General features: G+C 46.4%; 2 protein-coding genes and 1 non-coding gene across 3 annotated transcripts in view; 1 reads left to right on the top strand and 2 right to left on the bottom strand.

Annotated features, from left to right (window-relative positions):
- The window catches only part of NCAPD2 (non-SMC condensin I complex subunit D2), a 29,428-nt gene extending 7,565 nt beyond the window's left edge, over positions 1-21,863 (bottom strand). The window contains exons 1-25 of the mRNA XM_035141283.2: positions 21,055-21,863; positions 19,391-19,466; positions 18,531-18,589; positions 17,906-18,087; positions 17,477-17,610; positions 17,058-17,185; positions 16,637-16,760; positions 16,414-16,561; positions 15,263-15,460; positions 14,029-14,163; positions 13,015-13,099; positions 12,201-12,378; positions 11,888-12,012; positions 10,551-10,748; positions 9,317-9,491; positions 8,712-8,796; positions 7,720-7,853; positions 5,638-5,770; positions 4,490-4,574; positions 4,241-4,399; positions 3,806-4,026; positions 2,582-2,693; positions 1,265-1,388; positions 970-1,125; positions 586-763 (exon numbers count right to left, since the gene is read on the bottom strand). Of these exons, the coding sequence (XP_034997174.2) occupies positions 586-763; positions 970-1,125; positions 1,265-1,388; positions 2,582-2,693; positions 3,806-4,026; positions 4,241-4,399; positions 4,490-4,574; positions 5,638-5,770; positions 7,720-7,853; positions 8,712-8,796; positions 9,317-9,491; positions 10,551-10,748; positions 11,888-12,012; positions 12,201-12,378; positions 13,015-13,099; positions 14,029-14,163; positions 15,263-15,460; positions 16,414-16,561; positions 16,637-16,760; positions 17,058-17,185; positions 17,477-17,610; positions 17,906-18,087; positions 18,531-18,589; positions 19,391-19,466; positions 21,055-21,199 (3,477 nt within the window). The 5' untranslated portion in view covers positions 21,200-21,863. The remainder of the gene's footprint in view (positions 1-585; positions 764-969; positions 1,126-1,264; positions 1,389-2,581; positions 2,694-3,805; positions 4,027-4,240; positions 4,400-4,489; positions 4,575-5,637; positions 5,771-7,719; positions 7,854-8,711; positions 8,797-9,316; positions 9,492-10,550; positions 10,749-11,887; positions 12,013-12,200; positions 12,379-13,014; positions 13,100-14,028; positions 14,164-15,262; positions 15,461-16,413; positions 16,562-16,636; positions 16,761-17,057; positions 17,186-17,476; positions 17,611-17,905; positions 18,088-18,530; positions 18,590-19,390; positions 19,467-21,054) is intronic.
- Positions 18,163-18,480, bottom strand: LOC118075513 (small nucleolar RNA U85). Its single transcript, XR_004691391.1, has one exon. It is a non-coding gene; the product is annotated as a small nucleolar RNA U85 (small nucleolar RNA).
- Positions 21,864-22,124: 261 nt separating the features above from the next.
- MRPL51 (mitochondrial ribosomal protein L51) lies at positions 22,125-25,704 on the top strand. The gene is made up of 3 exons (XM_035141047.2): positions 22,125-22,313; positions 24,427-24,534; positions 25,347-25,704. Exons 1-3 carry the CDS (start codon positions 22,226-22,228, stop codon positions 25,541-25,543), a joined length of 393 nt encoding a protein of 130 aa, XP_034996938.1. The 5' UTR covers positions 22,125-22,225; the 3' UTR covers positions 25,544-25,704.
- The last annotated feature ends 972 nt before the right edge of the window (positions 25,705-26,676 follow it).

The raw sequence follows: 26,676 nt of genomic DNA, 5'->3' as shown, positions 1-26,676 counted from the left end.
TTGACCTCTAGGGATGCACACATAAAATATTTGGAGACTTCAACTGGTTACTGCCATATTGTCTAGTGCCTACCAACAAAGAACAGCATCATAGCTTGATTTGGACCCATCTGCACTGTCCTTTCTGTTTCCTCTGCTGGGACGGTGTGCTGCTGTCCTCGTTATTTTGTATTCCTGTGATGAAACAGGAATTGAACCTCAAGCTTACATAAGTCCTAGTGGAGGAGGTGAAACCTTGGGAAATATAGGCATTGGCCAGCAGTGAATGAGTGTGTCACCGTCATAAATCCCAGATTACTAGGAAGTTTCCACATAAAGGGGAGTTTCAGATTTACAGGTTAACTTTGAGGTGAAATTCAATTTGCATCTTCCTCTGTCCTGAGTGGGCATGTCCCAAACCAAAGTGCTTAAGCCCATTTCCGTTTTGAATTGTCCTGTGCTGCTTTTTTTATTTTTTTAAAAAAGGAACTGAAGCTTTTATATGGCAACTACAGTATACTTCATATAACATTTTAAAAGCATAGTAAGTGAGCAAGATTGATGCTTTGCACTCCAGAAGTTTTGCACGATGCCCTTTTGCCTCACCTTGCCAGAGAGTTCTGCGAAGAAGTTCCGAGCGAGTCCCACTATGTCCTCCTCTGGGTCGATGAGAAGAGCTGCCATTTCGCTCACCTGCCCCTTCACTTTCACCATGTCCTTCAGGATCAGGTGAGTCATAACCAAAGCAGCTGTCTGCCTCACACTCCGACAAGGGTCCCGCAGCCTGAGGAGCAAAGCGCCCCGCCCCCAGCAACAGTAGTAAGTAGCCAGGCCATTATCACCTGATGCTTCCACTGGACTCCTGCAGGCTTCCCCCCATCTGGAGAAGTCCTGCTCCTGCTTCAAGCACTGTTGCGTGTTATTACAGCCCTCCATCGCCCAGATTCAAAAGCCCTACACCCCTCCCAATCTTCCTTACCAAAGATTTACCTAGCATAGAGGTGGGGTGTCCAAGGCTCCACCAAGTTGGGGAAGCGAATGGCCAGGTCTCCGGCGGCAATCATGAGGTTGGCGCGCACGCTAGGGAGGGCGGATTTTTCCATCATGGTGAAGAAAAGCCGCAACTGAGAGTCACAAAACTCTGAACTGAATGTGAACGGAAAGGGAATCGGTGTCAAGTATGTCAGAGTGGTGGCTCCAAGTTGTTGAACTTGGAATGGAATACAGAACCATGCAAGAGGGGTTCGAGAGGAGCAGGAAGGGGAGGATCACAAAAGATAAATACCTGATCATGCAAAATTTCCCAAGAGCCAATGTGGCAGCGGCTGAGAGTGCTGGATCACTGTAGAGTCCGGGGTTGTTGCAAATCTTGAGTACCAGGGGAATAAAAGTTGAAAGCAACTGTTTTCCTATACAGAAAGAGGCGGTAGAGAGGTTGCAGCAGATCAGTCCAAAATATAAGCCTACAACTGTGGCTTCATTTGTGTGATGGTTTCTCACAAACTAAGGAAAGTAGCCTACAGCCTGCATGCTACATGCATGTAGTATTTCTGTAGTGGGCAGGCTTGTTAGGAACGTGAGTTTCTAGGGAACAGGAAAATCATCTCCTCTCTTTATACCAATTGCTAACACAATTTACATATTCCTGCTCAACTAGCTTACATTGTATTCCATCAAGGAGCCATTACCACCATATCCATAAAGCACTGGGGTCTCCATTGGACACCTGCGGGAAGTACAGTACCCTCAGATCTCTCTCCCTTGGCATCTGCCAAGGGTCCTTGCCCTCCCCCCATTTTAATTTTTATAAAATAGTTTTTTGGGGAGGGTTGTTTGCCTGTTTTTCCACCCATTTATATGTTTCTCTGTGCGTACACACAGAGATAGGTGCTCTTGTTGCTTGTTTAGAGAGTTCTGAACATTGCCAGTTTTTCTTCCCAGAAATTGACATTTTGTGGAACTCAAAGCGCTCTGTAAGTCAAAGCTTTCCCAACTTTTCATGTTGGTGACACACTTCTTAGGCGTGCATCATTTCGTGACACAGTAATTTAGTTTTACTAGAAAACTGGAGGTTCAACTAACCCCTTTCTAGCCCCGAGGAGCGCAGAGAGCATTCGCACGACAAACCTACACACTGCAGGCGACACACTAACATGCTGTGACACACAGTTTGGAAAGCTCTGCTATACATATTACCAGGAATCCTTACATCAGGTGCCACCAACCCTTTTGGGTCAATGGGCATGTTTACAAACCAGAGTTGTGGTGGATTACTCCCCCCGCCCCCAGTGAAATGACTATTCTATTTGCTACAATAGAATATTTATTTCAAGCTTAATATATTTTTTTTGCGTGTGTACGTATACTAGGGAAGGCTTTTGTGGATGCATGTGCATCTCTGGGTGCTGCCTCCGCAACCCTTGCTTCACATGAATCCTTTAACGCAGGTCACTCTCATACCACATTGCAGACAGGCTGAGAATTCACAGCAGAGCCAAGATTTATGGGAACGTTTTGATCTGAAGTTCAGTTTCTTAAGACATCTAAGGCATGGGAGATGTGTGCCAGGAGGAAAAATTCCTACTCAAACAGCAACACTCACCATCCAGCAGCTCTGCCTCAGTAATGGTGCGGATGAGCTCTGCTTCTGTGTCGTCAGCAGAGGCCCCAACCAAGCCAAGGTCCTCCTCCATGGTGGTATCATTCCCAGTACTCTGAGCAGAGAGAAAGAAGCTGACAAAAGTTAGCACTTTCTCTCTTCCCCTCCGGCACAGACCGCCCAGCTTAAAAGCAGGGGAGAGTTAAGTGCAAAGAAAGGCAGGACACTGATAACTCTTTATTTACCAAAGCCAGGCTAAATGTATTTCCCTCGGAAGTTCTAAATGGCAGACTGAGAGCTGCACCCTCTATCAGAATAGGCTTTGCTTATGTTCCCAGGATGTCGATTGTACGAAGCAATCCTATTGCTTCGTACCAATGAATGATAAAGCAAGGAATCAACTGATCAAACCCTTACTGGCAAATTTGCAGGGAAAACCTGAAGCCTCCCATATTAAATATCTTTTGGAAGACAAGTCAAATGATATTACACTGGCCATGGCAAAGTTTCTTTCAGAGGTTATAAGAAACAAAGATCATTATGCCCTAGATGAAACAAAATGACTGCCTTGGTTCTACCATCTGTCTGGTCATTTTAACTGTATCTAGTTTTGAAATTGTTTTATGGTTTATGGGTCTTTGGACCGCGATAAAAGTATTGATTGATTGGTAACTCTTGTCAGGCAGTATTCCCTGCACCTCCAATTCCAATTGAGGAAGCACTTCCAGAAAATTGGGGCTCCGTCTCTAACTCAAGTATTGGGGATCTACTTTGCAGATCAGATTCATTGGTTTTTATAGCAGAGCGCAGAGCAGAGGTCAAGGGTTTACAAACAAACTGAAAGATTTTGAATACCAAGCAATTCTAGCAAGCGGCATGTTTGCAGCATAAGATGTCCAGGAAAAGGATCCCACTAGTCCTAATGGGATAACATGGAACAACCCGGACTCTTTGCATTACCTTTGTAAAAACAGTGTCAAACCAGGTATGATCAACTTGTATAAATATCTAAGGACTTAGTAACACTCTGCTTCTCCTCCACCTTCCAGATGAAGCAGTGACAAGCAAGCACACCTAGCAAGGGACTTATACAGAAGGATCAGCTCAGAAAGGTTTGGCAGAGGGACCTGCAGAATTTTATGGCCAGATGAGAAACAGAGATCAGTTCCTGCTTTGGTGTCAAAGTGCCAGGAGGCCAATGAAGCAGCAGTGATCCAGCCCCCTCACCTTGCCATTCTGCACCTTCGTTTTGCTTGCAGCCTTTTCTTTCGCTTCCCGTTCTTCCCCAAGGACTCGGCGCTTGCGTAGCTCTGAGCTCACTGACAACTCCAGATGTACAAGCTGCTGCAACGCCACATCCCCAGCCAGAGAGATCAGATGTGTCAACACCATGGTGTCAATAGTGCTAAGGTCATCAGCAACCTTGTTGGGAGAAGATGGCCCAGGCTCTGGAAGCAAATTAAAACTGTTTCATGGTGCATTCGCAGTCTGCCCTTATTTTTCAGCGCTGCACATTTACTACCCAGAGTCCTTGTTTTGCCCTGTATCTAACCTGCCCATCTATTGGGTTCTTGGTAATCTCTTTTCCATTTCACCCTTTCTCCTCACAGCCACATAAGAGTAAACCAGAAGGAATGGGGGAGTTTCCCACCTCCAACTCACCTGCCTCAGTCCCTTCAGACTCCAACTTCTCCAGGGCCTGCTGGCTGCAGCACTGCAAGATCTGAGCACATATTTCATCAGGCCCTTCTGCCAACTGATAGATGAGGGCAATTGCTGTCTCTGTGAAAGGGATCCAGTATGCACTTGATCTAGCAAAGCCTGAAGAAGAGCAGAAGGACTACTTATATTAGGTAAGGCAACAAGCTTGCATACAGGCTCACCCATTGTCTTGCAGTTTCAGTAACTCACCCACAATTATCACTTCGCGCAAGCGTTCAAAGAGCTGATGTGACTGAGGAAGCCGGAAGGAATGACTCCTTTTCTCAAGGCCAGGCTGTAAGTAGAAAGAGAACGCATCATGTTTTTTCCCAGCAAAACCTTGCCCTGTTTGCCTTTCGGCAATAAACTGATTAAATGTAGCAAAAATAAACAGTTCTAATTTAAAGCTACCCTCGCGACTGCTCCGTGAGTTTGGCCAAGCACAGCAGCTTGAGATTTTCGCATCAGAACTCAGTCCTTTATTCACAACAACGGTTAAATGACACATGCTTGGTCAGATTGGGCCGTGGCACTTAAAAGGGTACTGGAGAGGCCTGGCTTTTGGACAATGATCTGGAACTGGAATGGGGAAACTTTCGCCCTCCAGGTGTTGTTGAACCACAAATCCCATCAGTTACAGCAAGCATAGCCAATGACCAGGGATAATGTGAGCAACATCTGGAGGGTCAAAGGTTCCTCACACCTGATCTAGAGCAGGTATATTCAACATTCTCAGATGCAGGGCCCACTTTTAACCCAAACATACCCATTTCTTAATCTTTTACCATCTATATTTGCATAGTGGTAGTTGTCCTGTTGCAGTCCATTTTGGATCAAGCCACAACCCACTAGCACAGGCACCCCCAAACTCGGCCCTCCAGATGTCTTGGGACTACAACTCCCATCATCCCTAGCTAACAGGACCAGTGGTCAGGGATGATTGGAATTGTAGTCCCAAAACATCTGGAGGACAGAGTTTGGGGGTGCCTGCACTAGCAGGTCACAACCCACCAGTTGCAGACCAGTCTACACAACATACTGCAATATTGTGGAGTGATTAAAAGAGCATGAATTCCCCATAGCAGAAAGTGTCTTCCAAATGCCAATTAAAAGGTAGAACACTAGGCACAGTAGGGCTGTTGTAAAAGATGCAAGGTGAAGGAGGAGAGTACTCAAAAACATGCTGTTTAGTTGCACTGTATAGTTACACTGAATATTATTACAGTTTGGGACAAAGAATAAATGCAATATTCATTCCTGATAAAGCTCCAAGACCCAGACTTATCGAAGTTGGGTACACCTGTTGTGGCAGAAAATGCAAGAACAGAACTTTATACCCATCACAGGCAGATTCTGACCTTCTGGCTACTGGCAATTTTGGAGATGGCATTGCACACTTCTCGGGCAAGGCGATAATCTTCATGCACTCTCTCATCCAACCCCACTGCTACCAGAACATCCAGGTTGCTCCCGACAATCTCAGGCTTCCCTCTGGTGAAGGCAAAAACATATTTCGTTAGAACCACATGAGGGTGACTCTGAAGGACTCAAGCCACTAAAATCCAACTATACCACAGAAGCAAAACAATCTAAGAGATTATTCCCCATGCTTAGTTATGCATTAAGCCTCAGCTAGTGGGAGACAAGATAAATTTATTTCACTGGGGTACCACAACAGTAAGACGACTGTGGCTGATATCTGACTTGTGAAATTTGTTGGCCCACACAAAATGCAACACCTTTGAATGCTGGTGAGGACCACATACCTATGGCAAAAAGGGCAATACAGCCAAACCAACCAAATTTCAAGATTACTTTGGCTTCCCCTCACCTACCTAACCCAAGAGAGTGAGGGTAGAAAAGAGCAGGAGCATAGGGGTGGGCGGTGAGGGAGAGAAACTGTTGCTTTGAAAGAGACAGGACTAGCATTGGGTGGGGTTCTCTATCAGAGAAGTTTAACAGTCTGTCTTAATTGACATGACCCTGCCTGTGGCATGACTGGGAAGAGTAACCAATCTCAAGCTAACGTCCTCCACTAAAGAGAGATCATCAGGGGGTTTGGGCTGGGTGTTCATCAATATGCTGATGATACCCAGCTCTACCTCTCTTTCAAATCAGAACCAGTGAAAACGGTGAAGGTCCTGTGTGAGTGCCTGGAGGTGGTTGGAGGATGGATGGCGGCTAACAGATTGAGGTTGAATCCTGACAAGACAGAAGTATAGTGGTACCTCTACTTACGAATTTAATGCGTTCCGAACGCACATTCGTAAGTTGAAAAAATTTGTAAGTCGAATCCCATAGGAAAGCATTGGGAGAAAAAATTTGTAAGTCGAAGCAACCCTATCTAAAAATTCGTAAGTAGAAAAAATCCTATCTAAACCGCATCCAAGATGGCGGACGGAGCTCTGTTCGTAGAGTTATTCGTAAGTAGAGGTACCACTGTACTGTTTGTGGGGGACAGGAGACAGGCAGGTGTGGAGGACTCCCTGGTCCTGAATGGGGTGATTGTGCTCCTGAAGGACAAGGTGCGCAGCCTGGGAGTCATTTTGGACTCACAGCTGTCCATGGAGGCACAGGTTAGTTCTGTATCCAGGGCAGCTGTTTATCAGCTCCATCTGGTACGCAGGCTGAGACTCTACCTGCCCGCGGACTGTCTCGCCAGAGTGGTGCATGCTCTAGTTATCTCTCGTTTGGACTACTGCAATGCGCTCTATGTGGGGCTACCTTTGAAGGTGACCCGGAAACAATTAATCCAGAATGCGGCAGCTAGACTGGTGCCTGGGAGCAGCTGCCGAGACCACATAACACCAATCTTGAAAGACCTACATTGGCTCCCAGTACGTTTCTGAGCACAATTCAAAGTGTTGGTGCTGACCTTTAAAGCCCTGAAGGAGCGTCTCCACCCCCATTGTTCTACCCGGACACTGATGTCCAGTGCTGAGGGCCTTCTGGCAGTTGTCTCACTGCAAGAAGCCAAGTTCAGGGAACCAGGCAGAGGGCCTTCTTGGTAGTGGCACCCGCCCTGTGGAACACCCTCCCACCAGATGTCAAAGAGAAAAACAACTACCAGATTTTTAGAAGACACCTGAAGGCAGCCCTGTTTAGGGAAGCTTTTAATGTTTGATGGATTACTGTATTTTAATGTTTTGTTGGAAGCTGCCCAGAGTGGCTGGGGAAACCCAGCCAGATGGCGGGGTATAATAATAATAGTAATAATAATAGTAATAATAGTAATAATAATAATAATTTCAGTGAGAGAGCAGTAAACCCAGTGAGAGAGCAGCTATGCAGTAAACCCTTGTGCGGGCTTCTGTTAGTAAAGCTGGTTGGTTGAATGCAACTCCAGGTCTTTGGAATGACAGTAGTTGGGGGGAAACTGCATTAGAAAGGATTAATCTAAGCTTTTTGCCAGCACACAGGAGGCTAAATTAATGACTCACCGTGCCATCATCCCAAGAAGCATGATGGCAGCATGGCGCTCCAATGCTGAACACTGCAATTTCTCTGTAAACTGTTCCCAGAGCAGCTGGACCACAGCAGGTTTTATTTCATCTTTTTGCACAAACTCAGAGATCTAGGGAACCACAAAGATTATCAGGGGAGAAAAAGCAATCAATTGTTAATTGTTTATTTTTTTAAAAAAAGCATGTAAGTTATTCCCCCCACCCCTGAGTGAGGTCAATTCTGTGCAGATTAAGTGGATGGAATAAATAAGTTGCAATTTTGAGCAGCAGAGTGCTTTTATGCTGCAGAAATTTGGGTGAGTTACACACACACACACACACACACACACACACACACACACACACACAGTATATAGGAGTTCTATTCCAACTTTTCAAAGCTACTGTCAGGAATGTGGGTTAAGAGACCAATCTGGTTGACCAATTTCCCTTTCCCACCCCAACACAATAATTAAACAAGGACTAAAAATACATTACAATATACAAGATCCCAATAACAACAGACCAATAGTCCATAATTCTCTTCCCAACAATATCCAGCATGATGCTTCAAAGCTGTTCATAAGCAGGGCACGGAAGCAACAACCTTCCTCCTAGTACTATACTTGCCCCCCAATAGCAGGATTCAGAGGACCACAGCCTCTGAACAGAGGTACAATTTGATCTGCAAATTTGTCTTATCCCTCCCTTTGAACTGAGATCTAAGCAGGTGGCCACCAGCATAGCAAATTCCACAAATTATGTGTCCAGGGAAGTACTCTTTTCTTTAACTTGCTTCAACCAAATTACCACCCAATGTCAGTAAATTGGACCAATCTGAAATTGTTCTGCCAGATATGCCTATATTAGTAAGTTCCTCAAGAGCTCAAAGAACTCAAGAAAAAAAACTTTCAAAACAGGCTTATACTCCAAGTCAAGTGTGATTGGGTTTGTGAGAGGTGGTCTGTTACAGGGGAAAGCGCACTCACAATTTCTCCGAGACACTGAGTAGTCCCCAGTGACGCATCCACCAGGAGGAGGGAGAGAGACTTCACCAAGTGCTGGGCTCGAGCCCTGTGTATTGAAGAGAGGCAGGAAGAGAAAAGAAAAAGATAAAGGATTTAGAGATTCTACTTAACAGCTGTCATGATCGCAAACCTAGATTAAAAAGTTGAATGGGGACTACACCAATAGTAGTAACTTGACATAGTTCATAACCAGAGTATTCATTTAGAGGGAAAAGGCAGTTTGAGAGATGCATTGCTTGTTATGTGAACCCCAAGGAGTACACTGGATTTCAGTCTGACAGTTTAAAACAGACCTCAGGACTGGCCACACAGAAATAGTATGCTTGATTGTAACTGCATCTTCTCCACGCCTCCCCGAAACTCCCAGTTAAGATAAAGCACAATCTACTCCAGGCATCCCCAAACTGCGGCCCTCCAGATGTTTTGGCCGACAACTCCCATGATCCCTAGCTAACAGGACCAGTTGTTGAGGAAGATGGGAATTGTAGTCCAAAACATCTGTAGGGCTGAAGTTTGGGGATGCCTGATCTACTCTGTCATGGCAGGTGGAAGGGTGTCAGCCAAACCTTTCAGAGTCTCCACTAGGATTCAGGTAGAGCGTCCTGTAGGCATCCAACACAGCATCTCTGATTCCTGGCTCTTTGGACCATACAAGTGGAAGCATTCGACGTATTCCAAGAACAGCCTGAGGGACACCAAACTGAGAGACTATCACAAAGAATTCAATAGCTTCCTGCATAACTGGGGGGGGAAAGAAGAGAAAAGGATGGTGAGGGCACTTGGTTTTCTACTGCATCTTTAAAAAAAACACCCAGATGTCTTAAATGCTGCAATGTTCATGTTACATTTCTGTTAGGCAGCCTTGTAAATGAGCCACAGCAAAAGTTACTAGCCAAAGCATGTAATTGGCCTCCTGAGGGGTGGCAGAAGGACGGAGAGCTCCACCCTGCCTGCTACATCTCTATCCTAAGGAGAGGATGGTGCTTTCGTCCTATGGCAGTAGACCTGGTTTCAATGCTAGACACATAGGAGGGATTGAGTGCTCCACCCCTCCTCCACATATTGGACCAAAGTTGTTTATAGGTAGCTAAGTCAGCAGCTAAGCAGTCTTCAAAGGCAGCCCCTTGTGGAACACGTCACAGTAGATGTTCAACAAGATGGGGGACAGAATAGAATCCTGCAGGACCCCATAAGATAGAGCCCATGGTGTTGTATAGGACCCACAACCATCTTCTGAAACCCCTTCCAGGAAAGACTGGAACCACCACAAAACAGTGCCACCCAGTCCAATGACCCAGGGTACCCTGGTATTGAAAGCGGCTCAGAACCAATTGGGGTGCTCTCCCCTAGCCTAGTTCCTGCTGTAGATCACCTAAGGTGACTAGAGTTGTCTCTGTCCCAGAACCAAATGACTGAAATGGCGGAGTTGAGATGCCATAACATCCTTAAACTTCTCCCCCACCCCCCCAATACTGGAGACCGTCTGGCAATTCTTCAACAAGATGCGATTCATGGAGGGTTTTGCTTTTTAAACAAAGATCTTAACCATGCCTCTTTTGAGCCTGATGGAAACAGCTCTGTCTCGGAGACAATGACCATTCCCCTTGCCCACTCAACCAGTTCCCTCTTCTGCTAGGGCTTTTATAAGCAAAGAAGGGCAAACGATGAGCTATCCTGTGATAGGCATTACTTCACCAAAAATTCTGTCCACATCCTTGGGCTCCACAAACTAAAAAACAACATTATATAAGACTAGCATTATCAGGAAAAGATAAATAAGGAGTAGAAGATTACACCTACCAGAGACTGAGCTTTCATACATTAGTCTGGAGACCAAGCTCAAGGCTTCCGTGATTTTTGCAGAGAAGTTGTAGGCATCCTGCAAGTACTGCACCAGCATCTCCTGCTTTATTAACTCTTCTGGAGGCTGCTCCACTTCCTGGGCTTGTTCTTCCTCCCCATCTGTAGATTCTTGGACACCACCTTCAGCCTGGGACCCTGAAACACAGAAAGAAGACCCATGCAGCTCCAGCACACTATCATAGAGGTCTAAATACAATGGCATAGAGACCTATATTGCAATGGTGAATTTTTCACCACATGCAGAGTCTGATGAAAGATAACAGTGTTCTCCATGTTTCCAGACAAAGGTCCAGTGTGGCAGGGAACTAGTGTCAATCTAACAATAGCTGTAGCCACTATGATGTATATAATATGGGAGTGGATGGACAGACTAAATTTCATTAAACATGAGTGGGAGAACTGAATCCATCACCCCTCCCACTGTGCTCTATTGCTTTGGGTGCTTTTCTTCCATCCTGATTCAAGAGTGGGAGTGCGATGGGGTCAAGGGAACATGTTTGGGTGCCTGACTGCTGAGAGGTATGGTGAAGAAGGACGAGTTTAGCTTCCACATCCACAACCCCTTTTTGATTTCGGTACCTTCCACTACTCACTTCATATGAGAAAAGACACACAATTAGATGCAATAGCGGCATCCACATTTGTTTAGTTTGGTCCTCATAAAGAGGGGATACTGGAGCCAACCAAGCAGCAATGTGAGGTGGAGCACTAACAGTGTCAGTTTGCAGAAAGTATTGTCTGATGTGATCTTTCCTATTCTAATTAATTCAAGACGGTTCTGGAAGCTTCTCTGTGTGAAAGAAACAAGCAAAAGGTTCATGATGTTTGGGTTATTCCTTCAGAGAAGCTGAGTACAGCTGGTTTAAACTGGTTCTCTTATCTCTTTCTGTCAAGGTCATGCTGACTATAAAAGTAAGGCCAGTAGGAGCCTGTGCTTCACTTTCTCTTTCTATCTCTTTTCTGTCTGTTTTGTTCTGTTCTGTATATAGCATTAAGGTTTAGTCTTATTATAGTTACTGTAAGCGTAAGTTAAGTCACCTGCAACTGGATTTCTTATGGACAGTGCCAATCCTAAAAGTGTTGGATTTGTGACCATTATGCTCATTTGCCGTCAGTAGCAGTAAAGCTCTGTTGGATGAAATATTTATTGCCTCTGGTCTATTATTATTTTTTGAATCCTGCAATGTGTTTAAGATGTTACTGTGCTAATTATATGTTGAGGTTCTACTCTGGATCAATATTGAATAGAATTTCAATGACAAATGGATGGTTACCTATGTAAAGTGTTCTCAACACGCTCAGGATGAAGTCTTCCTCATCACCCTTTGTTCTTGGTCCGCTGAAGGGCTCCACTGCCTGGAACTGGCGCATACCTTGTTGTGTCAGATGAATGGCACCCCTGCATTGAAAGCACGTGTGGCAAAATATGTGATCCAGCTGCCCTTCGCACACTCATCCAGCTCATCTGAGAGATGCAGCGTCCCCTTATAATTACTTGCGGGGGAATATTTGGGACACGTAGCTCCCAAGAAAAAACCCCACCATACTGCAATGAGAAGCACACAAATCCTTTCTGGGTTTACTCACTTATAATTGGATTTCCTTAACAGCTGGATGATGCTCTCAAATAATCGTTCTGGGTTCTCCGTCTCAAGCTCACCCACCTCTTCTTCTTCCTGCTTTCGTGAGCAAAGGCAACTCTTCAAGGTCGCTTGAAGCTCTGGCTGCATGGCTTCCCACTCCTCCTCTGGGGGGATCACTGCAGCTGCGAGGTGAAATGAACAGCAGTGAATGGGAGGTTAGTATTCTATAGAGCAAGTGGTGAGGGAACCCTTTTCAACCCAAGGGCTGCATTCACTTCTAGGCAACCTTTCAAAAGCTACATGACAGTGATGTACGGGGCTAGAGGCAAAAGTGGATGGACCAATGAATGGAGATGTTACTTCTGTACAGAGCCAGTGGTATAGTGGTTAAGAGTGCCAGGTTAGGAGTGGGGGAAGATCTTTCCCAACTGATTAACTGGTTTTTACCATGCCATGGAAAACTGCTTGAAATGGGAAACATTTCTGAATCCAAAGCAGCCATGGACTTATGAACTGGGCTTAAGCCTCCTTAATAAAGGAGACAACACACAACTACGTACCAATTGCAAATGTCTTAAGGTGTGTTCTCTAAGACATCCCCTCATACAGGCTTTGCTGGAGCTGAAGGTACAATTTTGAATTGTGTTCAAGTCTCCAGGAGGTTTCTGCCTTTTCTCCTGTGTTCCACTCTCACCACTGGCATCAAACTTTGCCTTTCTATTCTCCATGCCTTTTCCTTTTCCATTTCTGCCTTTTCCCACACCTCCCCAGCCAGGGGCACCTCAAATGTCGAGCTGCGGCACAGGGAAGCACATTACCAGTTTTGGTTCTGCCTTTGCTCTTCATTTCCTGAAGTTTCTGCTTCTCTTTCTTAAGCAGCTCAGTTAAGTCTGTGCAGCTCAACTGTGAACATAAGAATTCTTGTTAACGCAGCTAATTTCATGCTCCTCCCACCAAACCCCTTCTTCCCCTACTATCACCAAATTTCATATCCAAATCTTGTGAGATCTAAGGGAATGTGATCCAAAAGTTAGATTGTCTTCAAGTTACCTGAGCGAATGCAGATATAAAAAGGTAAAGGGACCCCTGACCATTAGGTCCAGTCGTGACAGACTCTGGGGTTGCGGCGCTCATCTTGCTTTATCGGCCGAGGAAGCTGGCGTACAGCTTCCAGGTCATGTGGCCACCATGACTAAGCCGCTTCTGGTGAACTAGAGCAGTGCACGGAAACGCCGTTTACCTTCCTGCCGGAGCGGTACCTATTTATCTACTTGCACTTTGACGTGCTTTTGAACTGCTAGGTTGGCAGGAGCAGGGACCAAGAAACGGGAGCTCACCCTGTTGCAGGGATTTGAACCGCCGACCTTCTGATCGGCAAGCCTTAGGCTCAGTGGTTTAACCCACAGTGCCTCCTGCGTCCCATGCCAATATAAGTAACTTATAATAATAAGTAACTTATAATAGTTTTAAAAAGATAAAGGCAGCTCCCATAAGCAACTCAGAGGAAGAGTCATTGCAAACTAACTCATGAAGAGTTACTGCCTCTGGTGTGTGGCCCCCTGTACGTTATGAAATTGGGGGTGGGGAATAAGCCACCAGAAAAGGTGTATGTGTGTGTTTTCAGGAGGGGCATAATGACAAGCACTTGACGCTCTGATCTGTCTTGCACATGTTTCATGCAGCTTAATTGAGTTAAACATTTATCTACCGAGTTACCTCTTCTTTTCCATCCAATTGTGTATGAGTAGGAACCAAAGTTTGGGGAAGGGGGTGTATATAGTGGCAGGAGAGGGTGTTTGTGTACCAAGCAAAATGTGAGATAAAGAGCTTACCTTACAGGAGAAAGGATTGTTGGAAAGGAAGGCAGCCAGCAGCTGAATTGCATTCTTAACCACATTTACAGATTTATCCTGTAGGCGACCCACAGCTAAGCATGCTACAGACTGGAACTGAGTTAAGGGCAAAGCCTACAAGCAGGGAGGAAAGAAAGAAAGAAAGAAAGAAAGAAAGAAAGAAAGAAAGAAAGAAAGAAAGAGATGAGAGGCTATAAACAGGTACAACCATAGAAGCAGTAAGTGGGACCAATGCCATGTTACCTTGATTAAGTGGTACTAGAAACCTGCATTTTGCTTTTGGCCCTAAAAATGCATATGATGTTTACAACTGCCCTTGAAATATAGACTGGTTCCTACTTGCACTGCTCCCATGAAGGCCTACAGCTGTCTCTAGCCATCACCTGTAGCATTTTCTGACAAAGTCCAGACAGAGACGAATTTCTACAAACCAGGCTGGGAAGGGCTACCTGGAAAAGCCCACTGCCCTATCTCTCACCTTTCCACCCCCACCAATCTTGTATTGTTTCAGTGTTCCTGTACAGGCATTTCCCCACTTACGTGGGGTTACGTTCCGGGTGAAATTTGCATAAGTGGGGAGACTCTCTGGACACCTTTTAAATGCCCTCTCTGCCACTCTCTCTCCAATCCAGACCAAAAATCTGTATCAATAAATACCCACAACTAGAACTGACGCTCTTGGGCCAGCAACAGGCTGGAGGACAATTGAATTATTATCCCCCTCCCCGGCACCGCACATATGTGTGGTCATGTGCAAGCCCATTGTGCCTTAGTGGGGGGGAGGGGGGAAGGATGCCTGTGCTTACAAACGGTGTGGATCTTCTCATAGCCTCATCCATAAGGAGGGGACCTGGAGGTCTGGCTACCATACATGGCTGCCCATTTCCTGCTTTCTTCAACTGCAGAGGACGGGCAAAATGGAGCAGGGGAATACCTCAAAGATTACACAAAGACTGTGAACCAAAGACTGAAGGGGGAGCAGATGCTCAGCAGACACAACCCCACTCTCAGGTGCAGAGGGGAGGAAAAATTAACCCTAAATAAGCCATTTAAACTTGGCAGGACAGGAAAACTAGAGCAAAGCCCCCTCTAATCTAAAATTACCAAGTCAAGGGAGATGGCACTTCCCAATGCAAACTATCCTTCTACCCTTTAAGGTATGGAATTGATAAAGGATGCTCAACTCAAGAGTGCTCCCTCCCTCACAACTCACTTTTTGTTGCACAATTCGGGTGAAGAGTTGCAGCACACGACTGCGCACAAAGCTACTGACATCACATGTGTGCGCCTGCAGGGTGTCCAGGAATTGATCCCTTGTGTTTTTGGAAGCTTCTTCCAGCTGCTCTCCATTCAGCACCTGCAGCAGCACCTCTGCCATAGCAGTCAAAATGGCATTGCGCATCCCATAGCTCTGCAGAACAATATTGTTTAGAAGGGCATTTCTCCTCGCACTTTCAAAATCTCACAAACAAGGGGCCGAGGAGGCAAATGTCCCAAGGAAACTCCCAATATGAAACAGGTTGAATTGCATAATCTCTGCAGCACTTGTAGGCCAGATGCCCACTACAACAGCAGCTCTGTGCCAGCCTGAGCCTATTTGTCATGGACTGATAGAAGCTGCAGGGAAAGGCAATCCAAAACCAGAATATCCTGATGCAACACTTGGATATTATTGATGAGTCAGAACTAGAGAGGCACAGAATTAAGATGCCATACACACACCCCATTTTGTATAGCTCGAAAGACATTTCTGGGCTGGCACATGTGTGCCCCTAGTGTTCCAGCTGCAGCACAGGGTTGTGGCCGACTTGCACGTTGATCCAAACAAGGGTTTCCTCCAAAGAAAGTCTCAGAAACCAACACCACTCATTACCACGTAACCATGAGCAGGGCTGATGCCACAGAAGAGAGGATTTCATGAATTAAGAACCACAGAGCCGATTCTTGTATTTGAACCAAACTCTTCTGTGCAGCTCTCTATGGTTTGTCTGCAGCCTCAGGAAAGCTGACGATCCATTCTAAAGCAGGTTCTGAATTGCAAGATTGGTCCGGGTGCTCATTTTGCCTGAAACCCGAGTACAGTATAGTTATAAGGCAGGCATATGAAGGGAGCGGGGGCGGCAGAGGAGAAGATGCCAGCTACTGGTTCTGAACCTACTGAGGTGCAACCAAAACAAAGAGATGCAGACAAAATAACAGAGCTTTGACAGATGCAAGATGCTGGCTGGGCAGGTGGGGGTGGTGACTTTCTTTGCTTTAAATAAGCCAGTAAAACTATGTCCTCCCATATATGCTCAAGATCTCAGGCCAAACAAAAGGAGAGTTGTGTGGTCTTAACATTTCACATGGTCCCATATTGAGTACCTCTCCATCCAGGTGATGCAGGAGGACACTTATGTTGGCCAGCACTATGGCTGGTGCTTGTCCAGCCAGTTCTACAAGGAAGGCAGCATAGCCCTTCACCCCTGAGGTGTCTCGGGACAGCTCCTGAGGGCACGTCTGTCCAATCTCCCTGAAAAATGAACCAAGAGTCAGTGGCTGAAGCTGCCGAGAACAGGGTGGGAGCAAGGACAAGAGCCTCTCTCACCTTAGCAGCTCCCCCACAATGCTCTTCATTCCATATTCCTTGATCCACACACTCACAGCCTCCACAAACACTGGAGCTACGTGTTCAAAGTGCTGAAGCATCTGCACGACCTTCAGAGTGGCACCTACCAAAGATAGCTGCGGTAAGAGAAGACTCATTTTCAATAAGAAGATAGGTAGGGAAGTTTAGGTTAGGGGTTTATGGTGCACCAGCAACAGCAGCTGGGCTGTATCATGTTGGACACTGGAGTAGCTCTAGAACAGGCATCCCCAAACTGCGGCCCTCCAGATGTTTTGGCCTACAACTCCCATAATCCATAGCTAACAGGACCAGTGGTCAGGGATGACGGGAATTGTAGTCCAAAACATCTGGAGGGCCGAAGTTTGGGGATGCCTGCTCTAGAAGAAAAGAGTAGACTTACTGAGCATATGGCCATAACGCAGTAGAACTACACCTAACAGATGAATTACTGCATCTCGTGTAGGCCGATGTCTCTGGTGGCCAATGGTAGGGTTCTCCAGGATGCGGTAGCAGCAGCCAGTCACTAAACTGGAGGGAAAATCAAAACAGGAATCAGAACAAATATGGATTATATCGGGGAGAACAGAGAAATGGGAGGGATATCAGATACAACACTGCAAGCCTTGAAGGCACACATATTACTGGTGATAAAAAAATCCCTGAATTATTTTTCCTTAGTTCAAGTTTGCCTTGTTGCCCTAATCAATCCTTCCTCCTCGCAAACTGACTGACCCGTCACTCTTCCGCAATGTAAGAAAGTATGCTTTCAGAGACCTTGCCCAGAAACAGCTTCCTGCTCAACCCCTCCAACATTCACACCTGATAAACTCTTCCTCCACTGCAAAATTGTTCCATAGGCGATGAAGGTCCAGCTGAAGTAACTGCGTGAGCAGCTGCACGACGTGTTGCCTTTCGTCCTCCCAGAGAAAGCCTTTAGCCTGGCTCTTCTTACCCTGTTAACATAAATGCAAGACATCAACTTCAGGTGTGAGTGGAAGAGAAGAATGAGCACACACAACACCCCTTCACGAATTAGGTTCCACATGTTCAAATTGCACTCCTAAGATCAATGCACGAGCTTGCGGTGGAAGGCCGTGTCCCTTTTTAAGTTCTCAGCTTACATTTTATGTATCAATTATTTTTATCATACAACTTGAAAGACTGATTTTAAGTTGACTTTGGGGCAACTGTCCAGAGATAAAAAAGGGCCATCTTAAGCCCAGCAAGTTTTCAGATTCAGCCTTCTACCTTCTTCTTGGAATCCAGCCCCACCAGGTTGCTTTTGCCACACTCTGTTTCAAAAGCTTCCACCAGCCGTGCTAGTAGGTAGCAGTTCATCTTGAGAGCATTATGGTGAAGAGCACGAAGTGAAGATGCTAGGTCAGCACTGTTCATGATGGCTGTCAGGGCACTAGAGTGACTGGCGACAACTGTAGAGAGAAGTGGGAAGATGGATCACCAGGCATGCTCTTGGCACATAGTTGCCTTAAATACAAACCCACTGCAGCTTTCAGATTACCAAAGACTTGTGATCATGTTGCCTCAAAAGCCATAACTCTGGCAGCACCCAGCAACCTATAACCCAGGCACACTAGGCTTGTCTTGTGTCCATGCCCCTGACCACTCCTTGCAACACTTTGCAAGAGATGGATGCCTCCTCCAGAGAGAAAGCCAGAAGGAATGGGATATCCTGTAGGTCTGCCCTTACAGTGGACACACATAGCTTTGCACTGACCACCAAGATTACAGACCTCTATAAGGGGAATAGGCTGAGGGAGCAGCCTGCCAATGAGGTCACATTTGCCTTGATAGCATCATAAAGCTGCCAAAAAAGAAGTCACACTTTCTATGACCTCGAAGGGGCCTCACTCACCTTTCATCATCAGTTCTAGGGCATCTTCTTTAAGAGCAGCATCAACAGTTCGGAAGTGGCTGCCAGGCAGAGATGTGAAGTGCAAAAAAGGGGAAAGCAAGAGCCAGGTTCAGTTCAGAACTGCATTCAGTGACCCCAGCTCCTAAGGCATACGGTGCTTTTAAAGTACATTATGTAATGCAAGGCCTGTATCTGCTGTTGGGTCAAAGACAGGTTAGGAATGCTACTGGTGTACCACCCACACTACTGCTTTACAGCTTCCCTGACTGAGATTGTCTCAGGTGTGATGCTGGAGAAATCCAGAAAAGGGGTTTTAGATGACTTCACTTAGGATCCAGCTTGGGAGTTCACAGCCTCCAATGGTCTTTCTCAAGTGGTCATTGGTCAAAAGCACAGAGCAGAGCACACCTTCCACTTAGTCTGTGCACTTTGGGGAGGGTGGCAGTCTGGAAATAGGTGGAGTTGTTATCACCTTGTTGTGATAGGCAGTCCACTTACAGGTGAGGTTTGGATTTACAGTGACAATTCTCCCCTGCAAGGGTGGTGGGACTAGTTAGGATAGCCCACCCCTGCAGCCTGAAGGTACTGTATCTTATTCCTAACTGCTCTAGGTTTCCTCCTCAGTGAATAGAGCAGGTGATCCTACTGAGGCACTACTCTTATGATGGAATGGCGAGACTTGTAGGGCCACTGACATGATCACTCCTGACAGCCCTCTCCTATGCTGTGCAGCCCACTTTGTTCCTTGGTATACTGAGGAGCTGCATTACCATTAATAAAAGGGCCCCAGGGACTCTCAACCCCAAAAGGCTGAACACTTTCTAATAATAGCAATAATGTTTCCGAGCATGCAAACTCACTGTAGGATACTGTACACTGTATCAAAATGCTGCAGGATAGCAAGAGCTCCTTGTGTGCGAAAAACTGTCCGAAATGCTGCAGAGAGAGAGAGACACATACACACACACACAGAGAGAAAGAGACCACATGTGAGAGATCAATTTTATATAGCTGGCTAGGCTATGACTCACTGTGACTTAAATCAGTGTACTTCCAATTACTACCCTTAATGCTGTTCAGCATCAGAAGAATGTTGAAAGTAAACAATGGAGCAGAGCTAGTTCAGCTCTAGCTCTGCTAGCTTTAAAAAGGGATTCACAGAAGGTAGATCTATTAACAGCCATCAGCCACAAAAGCATAACTGTCAAGTGTCCCAATTTTCCAGGGACAGTATTGGAATGACGAAAGCTATCCCAGCTTGATTTGATCCTGGAATGTCCCTATTTCCCCCGCTAGTGCTGCAGCACAGTGATAAGAAAAACCATGGTGCATCTGCAGCAAAATAACTGGATGCCTTCACCTGCCACAAAGCATGTCTTTCCCGTATTGGTCTCCACAGCCACAGCAGACACTGCAACTTTCCAATAGCTTGACCTCACCCCCAAAGGCAAACTCCTCCACTGTCTCCCAAGACAGACGGATGCCAGCTGCTGCCACTGAGATCAGAGAGGATGATGAGCCAACACTTGTCCAGAGCGGTGGCTGCGAGGGAGCGCCCTGTTGCCTCTCCATGGCTGCCGCTGACAGTTTCCTCCCCTAGGCAGCTCATAGCGGCTGCTGGAAAGCAGGTGAGGAGAGGCTGCCACCAACAAGGCCCAGGCCCGTGAGATGTGCCAGCTTTGAGGGGCAATAATAAAAGGGGAGGGGAGCCCAAGGAGTCTTGTTTTTTTAATTAAAAAAATGCTTTGTGTGTCCACGTCTAATATTGCCCCTTTCTAATTTCTTTATTGGTGTGTGTTTTTACAGAACGGTGGATGGTGTGTCCTATTGATTTAGTGGTAGTGGTACTGGCACTTCTGATAGGAAATGCTCTGCATGGGGGTGGGGAGGCAGACAAAAATGGGGAAGTTGAAGGTTGTTGAGAACGTTGGAGGGTATGCAATAGCTAGCATGGGGTAGCAATTAAAAGACAGAAGCGTGAATCAGTAAACTCCAGGGTTTGAATATCACTTATGCCATGAATTAATTTGATAGCCTTAGGCGTCACTCTTGGCCTTAGCTCCTCCCACTGCAATATTAGCCACATCTCATCAGCAGAGCACATGCTCTGACTCCCCCCCACCATCCCTTCCATGAATCCTTACAACTGCATATCAATACTATCCAATTTTTTATCCTTCCAAATTGTCCATGCTAATGTTTAACCTGTTTACAATGGTCTTGTAAATAAATTATAAATTTTCCCATTCTTTTTAAAAAGTTATTGTCTTCTTGGTTGCCATTTCAGCACTGTCCACCAACTTGGTCTGCCATTTTTCTCTGGTCGGGGTTGTCTACAATTCTGTGATTCTCTCTCTCTCTTTAATCAATCAATCAATCATTTATTGTATTTGACTAAAAGTCATTACTCAGGCTGCACGGTTACTCGGAAGTAAGCCCGGCTCAGATGAAGGCGGGAGGGAGTCTTACTCCAGAGTAGGCCTGCCCCGAGCCCCGGCTACGTCAGCGCTCGCCTCCTACCCACCTGCCAGCTGCCCCGGGAGCTGTTTCGGGGGCAGCACCTCCTGCACCACGTACTGCGAGGGCCCCGCGCCGCGGAGCAAGTCGGCGGGCGACAAGGGCAGGCTGAACTCCCAGGAGGGGGCCGCAGTCGGAGGAGCGTCGGCCATGGCCGCTTCGGAAGCGCGCGTGGAAAATCCACTCAGCAGGAGAGACCCGGAGAGCAGACCTTGAAACACAGCCCGTCCTCAGCGAATGGGGAAAAGCGCGGGAAGCAGGAACGCCTGATCGCAGCTTTGCAGCGCGCGCGCACACCCGCCGCCCAATAAGAGACAACGGAAGAGAGATGACGAAATGCGCGCCGCCACTTCGAACGCTACCCGCTCGCCCAATCACGACGCTGAGCCCGGCCACCCCAATCACGTACAGAGGGCGGGGTTCTCCAACGGCCCAAAATTCCGATTAGAGCAGCCTCGGAAGAGCTCAGCAAAAAGCATAGAGATGTGAAAGTATCAGATACTTCCGAGACAATGATTCTTCAGCATCAGCTTCGTTGGACTGGGCATGTTGTGCGGATACCTGCTGATCGTCTCCCAAGGCAACTACTCTATTCCGAACTTAAAAATGGAAAGCGCAATGCTGGTTGTCAACAAAAGAGGTTTAAAGACTGTCTCAAGGCAAATCTTAAAAAATGTATAAACATTGACAACTGGGAAACACTGGCCTGCGAGCGCTCCAGTTGGAGAACAGCCTTTACCAAAGGTGTCATGGGCTTTGACGACACTCGATCTCAGGACGCAAGGGAGAAGCGTGCTAAGAGGAAGGCACGCTTGGCAAATCCACACCGTGATCAACTCCCGCCAGGAAACCAATGTCAAAGTCAAAGCCATTTCTCACTGATTTCTTTAGGCAACTCACTCCCCCCCCAAATTAATTTATTTAAAGCGTGCTTTGTTTCTTTCCTAACCCCCTTTTTTCAGCCCTAAAAAAGTATTCCAGATTGGCTTGCATTCCCCCCCCCCGCTTCCTAGCTCTATGATAATTTCATTCTATTCCCATTAAAAAAAGAGAAAACCCATGACCGGAAACTGTGCGGAAGCGATGCATTCTGGGAAGGTCCCAAGATGGCGGAAGTTGACTCCTGAGGCCGCTATGGTCGTCTGAGCAGGGAAGAAGTTTAGTAACTCGGGATCTCGATGGCGGCGGCGCTGCTCTTGTCAGCCGCGCGGGGCTTGTTGGGCCGCAGTTTGCTTGCTCCCGAAGTGAGCCGGCCATTCAGCACAGGTGAGTCAGCCCGTCTGCGCGGAGGAGAAGTAGCTGTGGTTGGGGGGGGGGGCGTCGCCTGACGATGACGTCACCGGAGCCATGCCGCCGTAGTTCCCAGCTATTTGAATGCTTACAAAGCCTACTTCGTGTATCGTGCCATCAGGGTTACTCAAACTTGGTTCCCCGGCTGCTGTTGGACTACAACCTCCATCATCCCTAGCTAGCAGGACTAGTAGTCAGGGGTGATGAGAATTGTAGTCCCAACAGTAGCTAGGGACCCAACTTTTGTTCCATTTAATACGGTAATATACATTCACATCATTATTATCAACTTTACCTCTCTGGCTCCTTAGAGCCTATCGACTTCCCTCCTGCCTCATGGCTTTCAAAATTAACCTTTATATCACTGCATTTTATACGTTTTCCAATTCTAATTATGCTCATTACAAAATAACTCTAATTTAAATAAATATAAAAAGGGAGGGAATTTCTCTTTACAAGTCTTCAGATAACCCTGCTAGTGATGTTACTTGTTTACAATAATCTTTCAAATATCAGATGAATTTACTCCAGTCCTTTTGGAATATTTGATCATGCTGGTTTTGGATTTTTCATGTCAGCTTCGCCAGTTCCGCAAAGTCCATAATTTTCATCTGGGGACCCAACTTTTGAGTCACACTAACTTCTGTGAGCTTGTTCACTCAGATCAGAAGCAAATCCTGCTAGTTTTAATGTGGCTTGCTTCCTGGTGACTTAATCCCTAGAAATAATTCCTAGGTAGCTTTAATCTCTGCCTGGCACATGTAGACTTGACTTCAGTGGGGAACACTCCTGCAGAGGGGTGGATCCAACCCTTCTTGTGAGGCGTGCTTGTGGGGTGTCCCTGTTTAATACAGTGGTGGTGATGTGTAATCCTTTAAGGGTCATAACTATGTTCTGCTTTGTTTCTGGGCCCAGTTGAAGATGTCAGTTTCCCCTCCTATAAAGTGCCACATGGGTCCTCAGGCTTCAGTACCCAAAGGGACACTTTTTTTCCATATGTCCCATGAGGTTATCAGCAGAAGCCCTTCTCCAAGAACTCTGGCTGCAATATTGTACACCTTCTGAAGTTTCTGCTCCTCGGTTGTAACTGTTATGCTGACTGTTGGGGGCACTACAGCCATACCTTGGAAGTTGAACGGAATCCGTTCCAGAAGTGAAGGTGGTGAAGGTCCTCTGTGAGTGCCTGGAGGCGATTGGAGGATGGATGGTGGCTACAGATTGAGGTTGAATTCTGACAATACAGAAATCTCCCTCATCCTGAATGGTGTAGCTGTGCCCCTGAAGGAGCAGGTGTGCAGCCTGGGAGTCATTTTGGACTCACAGCTGTCCATGGAGGTGCAGGTCAATTCTATGTACAGGGTAGCTGTCTACCAGCTCTATCTGGTGCACAGGCTGAGACCCTATCTGCCCGTGGACTGTCTTGCCAGAGTGGTGCATGCTCTAGGTATCTCTTGTTTGGACTACTGCAATGTGCTCTATGTGGGGCTACCTTTGAAGGTGACTTGGAAACTGCAATTAATCCAGAATGCGGCAGCTAGACTGGTGACTGGGAGTGGCTGCTGGGACCATATAACACTGGTCCTGAATGACCTTTAAAGCCCTAAACGGCCTTGGCCCTGTATATCTGAAGGAGCGTCTCCACCCCCCATCGTTCAGCTCGGACACTGAGGTCCAGCTCTGAGGGCCTTCTGGTGGTTCCCTCACCTGCCCTGTGGAACGCCCTCCCATCAGATGTCAAAGAAATAAGCAACTATCCTACTTTTAAAAGACATCTGAAGGCAGCCCTGTTTATGGAAGTTTTTTAATGTTTAATGCTGTATTGTGTTTTTAATATTCGATTGAGAGCTGCCCAGAGTGGTTGGGGAAACCCAGCCAGATGGGCAGGGTATAAATAATAAATTATTATTATTTTATTAGCATGGGTGGGTATTGATCCCAAGTTGCCCACATCTAAATCTAACTGAGTAAGTAGTATTTTTGGACATATGCAATGTGAGAGCTTCCAAGGTGAGTACCTAAAGAACAGCTCCCAAAGGTGGAGTTTTTACAATGATAGACCTAACATTTCTGGTCACTTTTTCTCTTCCAGGAATCCCTAACCAAATTCGTGTGAAGGAGCCCCCCCGCCCCGAACCAGTCGATCGATGGACAGAGAAACGAGCATTGTTTGGGGTCTATGACAATATCGGCATTCTGGGTAAATATTGGGGATGCAGAGTTACTGAACAGATAAATCGGGCAGCATGCAACTTTATGTCAGCAAACACAGGCTTTCTCTTCCTCTCCTCCCTACCCTGCAGCCCTCCACAGTTCCCCAATCTACTCTGGAGGGTCCCTCAACCCATTGTTTCTTGAGGGAGGGCGAAGGGAGCTGACATGAAAGCCTCAATCTCGGGGAGATGTATGTGCTGGCATTTGATGACAAGCAGTAAGGGAAATGCATGTTTATCTGTTAATAGGTATTTGTTAAGAGTGCTTCCCAACCGAAGATGCACACGGCAGATAGTTAACTCTTTATTGTCAAGGATAATACTTAACACTCCCCCTCTACCACTTTATGTACCTACCCCTGTCATAGCCCAAGACTCTGCCTGCATGGCAACCTCCTCTGCTCCTCCCTTTTCAGTCCTCTCCTGGTTCTGGGAGACAGTGGTGCAGGAGAGGGTGAAGAAGTACATGGGCCCTTCACTTACCTGACCTGCCTCTTCCTCCTGTTCTTTCAATCCATCCTGCAGCTCCGAAGCTCCCCCTGCCTCCGACTCTTGCCCCCTAGCCGATATAGTTTCCCCAAAATCACTGACCCCCCCTGCCCTGGGTTAGACTCCAGCTCCTGCCAGTCACTGACAGCATTTTTATTATTACTTTTGTGCTCAGAAGGGGGCCGGGCAGCACGGGTGCCTTGGGAGGTGTGTGCAAAAGAGGAAGGGGGACAGTGTCTGGCTATTCAGCCTACAGCCCCAAGGCTGACCTCTTTTTTAATGTCTGTTGTATCTCTTTCGCTCTTTTTAGGGGACTTTAAGGCCCACCCCAAGGACCTGATCAGAGGCCCCAAATGGTTACGTGGCTTTCGGGGGAATGAGCTTCAGAGGTGCATCCGCAAAAAGAAAATGGTGGGTGACCAAATGTTCTTGGACGATTACCACAACCTGAACAAGAGGATTAGATATTTGTACAGGCGTTATAACCGCACTGGGAACGTTCGCTAGCATCTGTCTTGAAGAACATGGTGCAAAATATTTGCTCACGTTCTTAGGGCTCCAAAGAGAACTATGGGTGTGGAAAGTTGTTCTAATGATCTTATTCTGATTATGTTTCCATTGTATGCCACTTCATCTACCAATATATTCCTGTACAATGTATTAATGTCCCATTGTGAGTGTACTGCTGTGACTTTTTTTCCAGTCCAAGGGCTACATATCCTAGTAGAGATATTGGGAAGGGGCATACAAGCTAGTGATGGGTAATGTAGGCTACATTCCAACCATGCAAAAACCAGAGGTTGCTACACACATTTCCCTCCATCCTTCATCCATGCCAAAGCAGTTGAGGAGGGTATAGAGAAGAGCCTTATTAGAAACTCAGATATATAAGCTGATTGTCAAATGGCACCTTAAACCAAGGTTACGGTCATCACAATGGAATGTTTAGGTGCCATTCCCCCCCCCCCCATGAATAATAACAACAACAACAACAACAACAATAATAATTATTTTAATCTCAAAGCGGTTTACAACACATTAGAACATAAAATAGAACAATCCAGAATGAAACAAATTCAAGCTTCAAGGAAAACATTTCAGATCCTTCTCTAAGTGACATCTTGCTTTCATGATATTTATTTACCTCCTTAATTTATATAGTTGCCCCATAGCAGAAGTACTCTAGGAAGCCAATGCGGTGTATAGTTGTACCTTGGATTCCGAATGCCTTGGACGCTTTGGCTCCCGAATGCCGCAAACCTGGAAGTGAGTGTTCCAGTTTCTAAACATTCTTTGGAACCCGAATGTCCAACATGGCTTCCGATTGGCTGCAGGAGCTTCCTGCAGCCAATCAGAAGCTGTGCTTTGGTTTCCGAACGTTTTGGAAGTTGAATGGACTTCTGGAACGGATTCCGTTCAACTTCCAAGGTATGACTGTAGTGGTTAGTGTGTCAAACTAGCACCTCAAGCCTGGGCAGCATATATGGAGGTCCTGGGACTTGCTGATATTGTCCAAACAAAGGAAAGCAGAGGAATCCCTTTGGCACCAGCTTGGCTACAGGACTTGCTGGAAGGAGGTGTACAAGGTGCCTTAAGGACTCCACTAAGGATCTGTGTAGGGTTTACTCCTTAGCCCTTTC

Source organism: Zootoca vivipara, chromosome 16 (genome assembly GCF_963506605.1).
Source record: "Zootoca vivipara chromosome 16, rZooViv1.1, whole genome shotgun sequence".
Lineage (NCBI taxonomy): Eukaryota > Metazoa > Chordata > Lepidosauria > Squamata > Lacertidae > Zootoca > Zootoca vivipara.
This window is presented reverse-complemented; position numbering and strand designations above follow the sequence as displayed.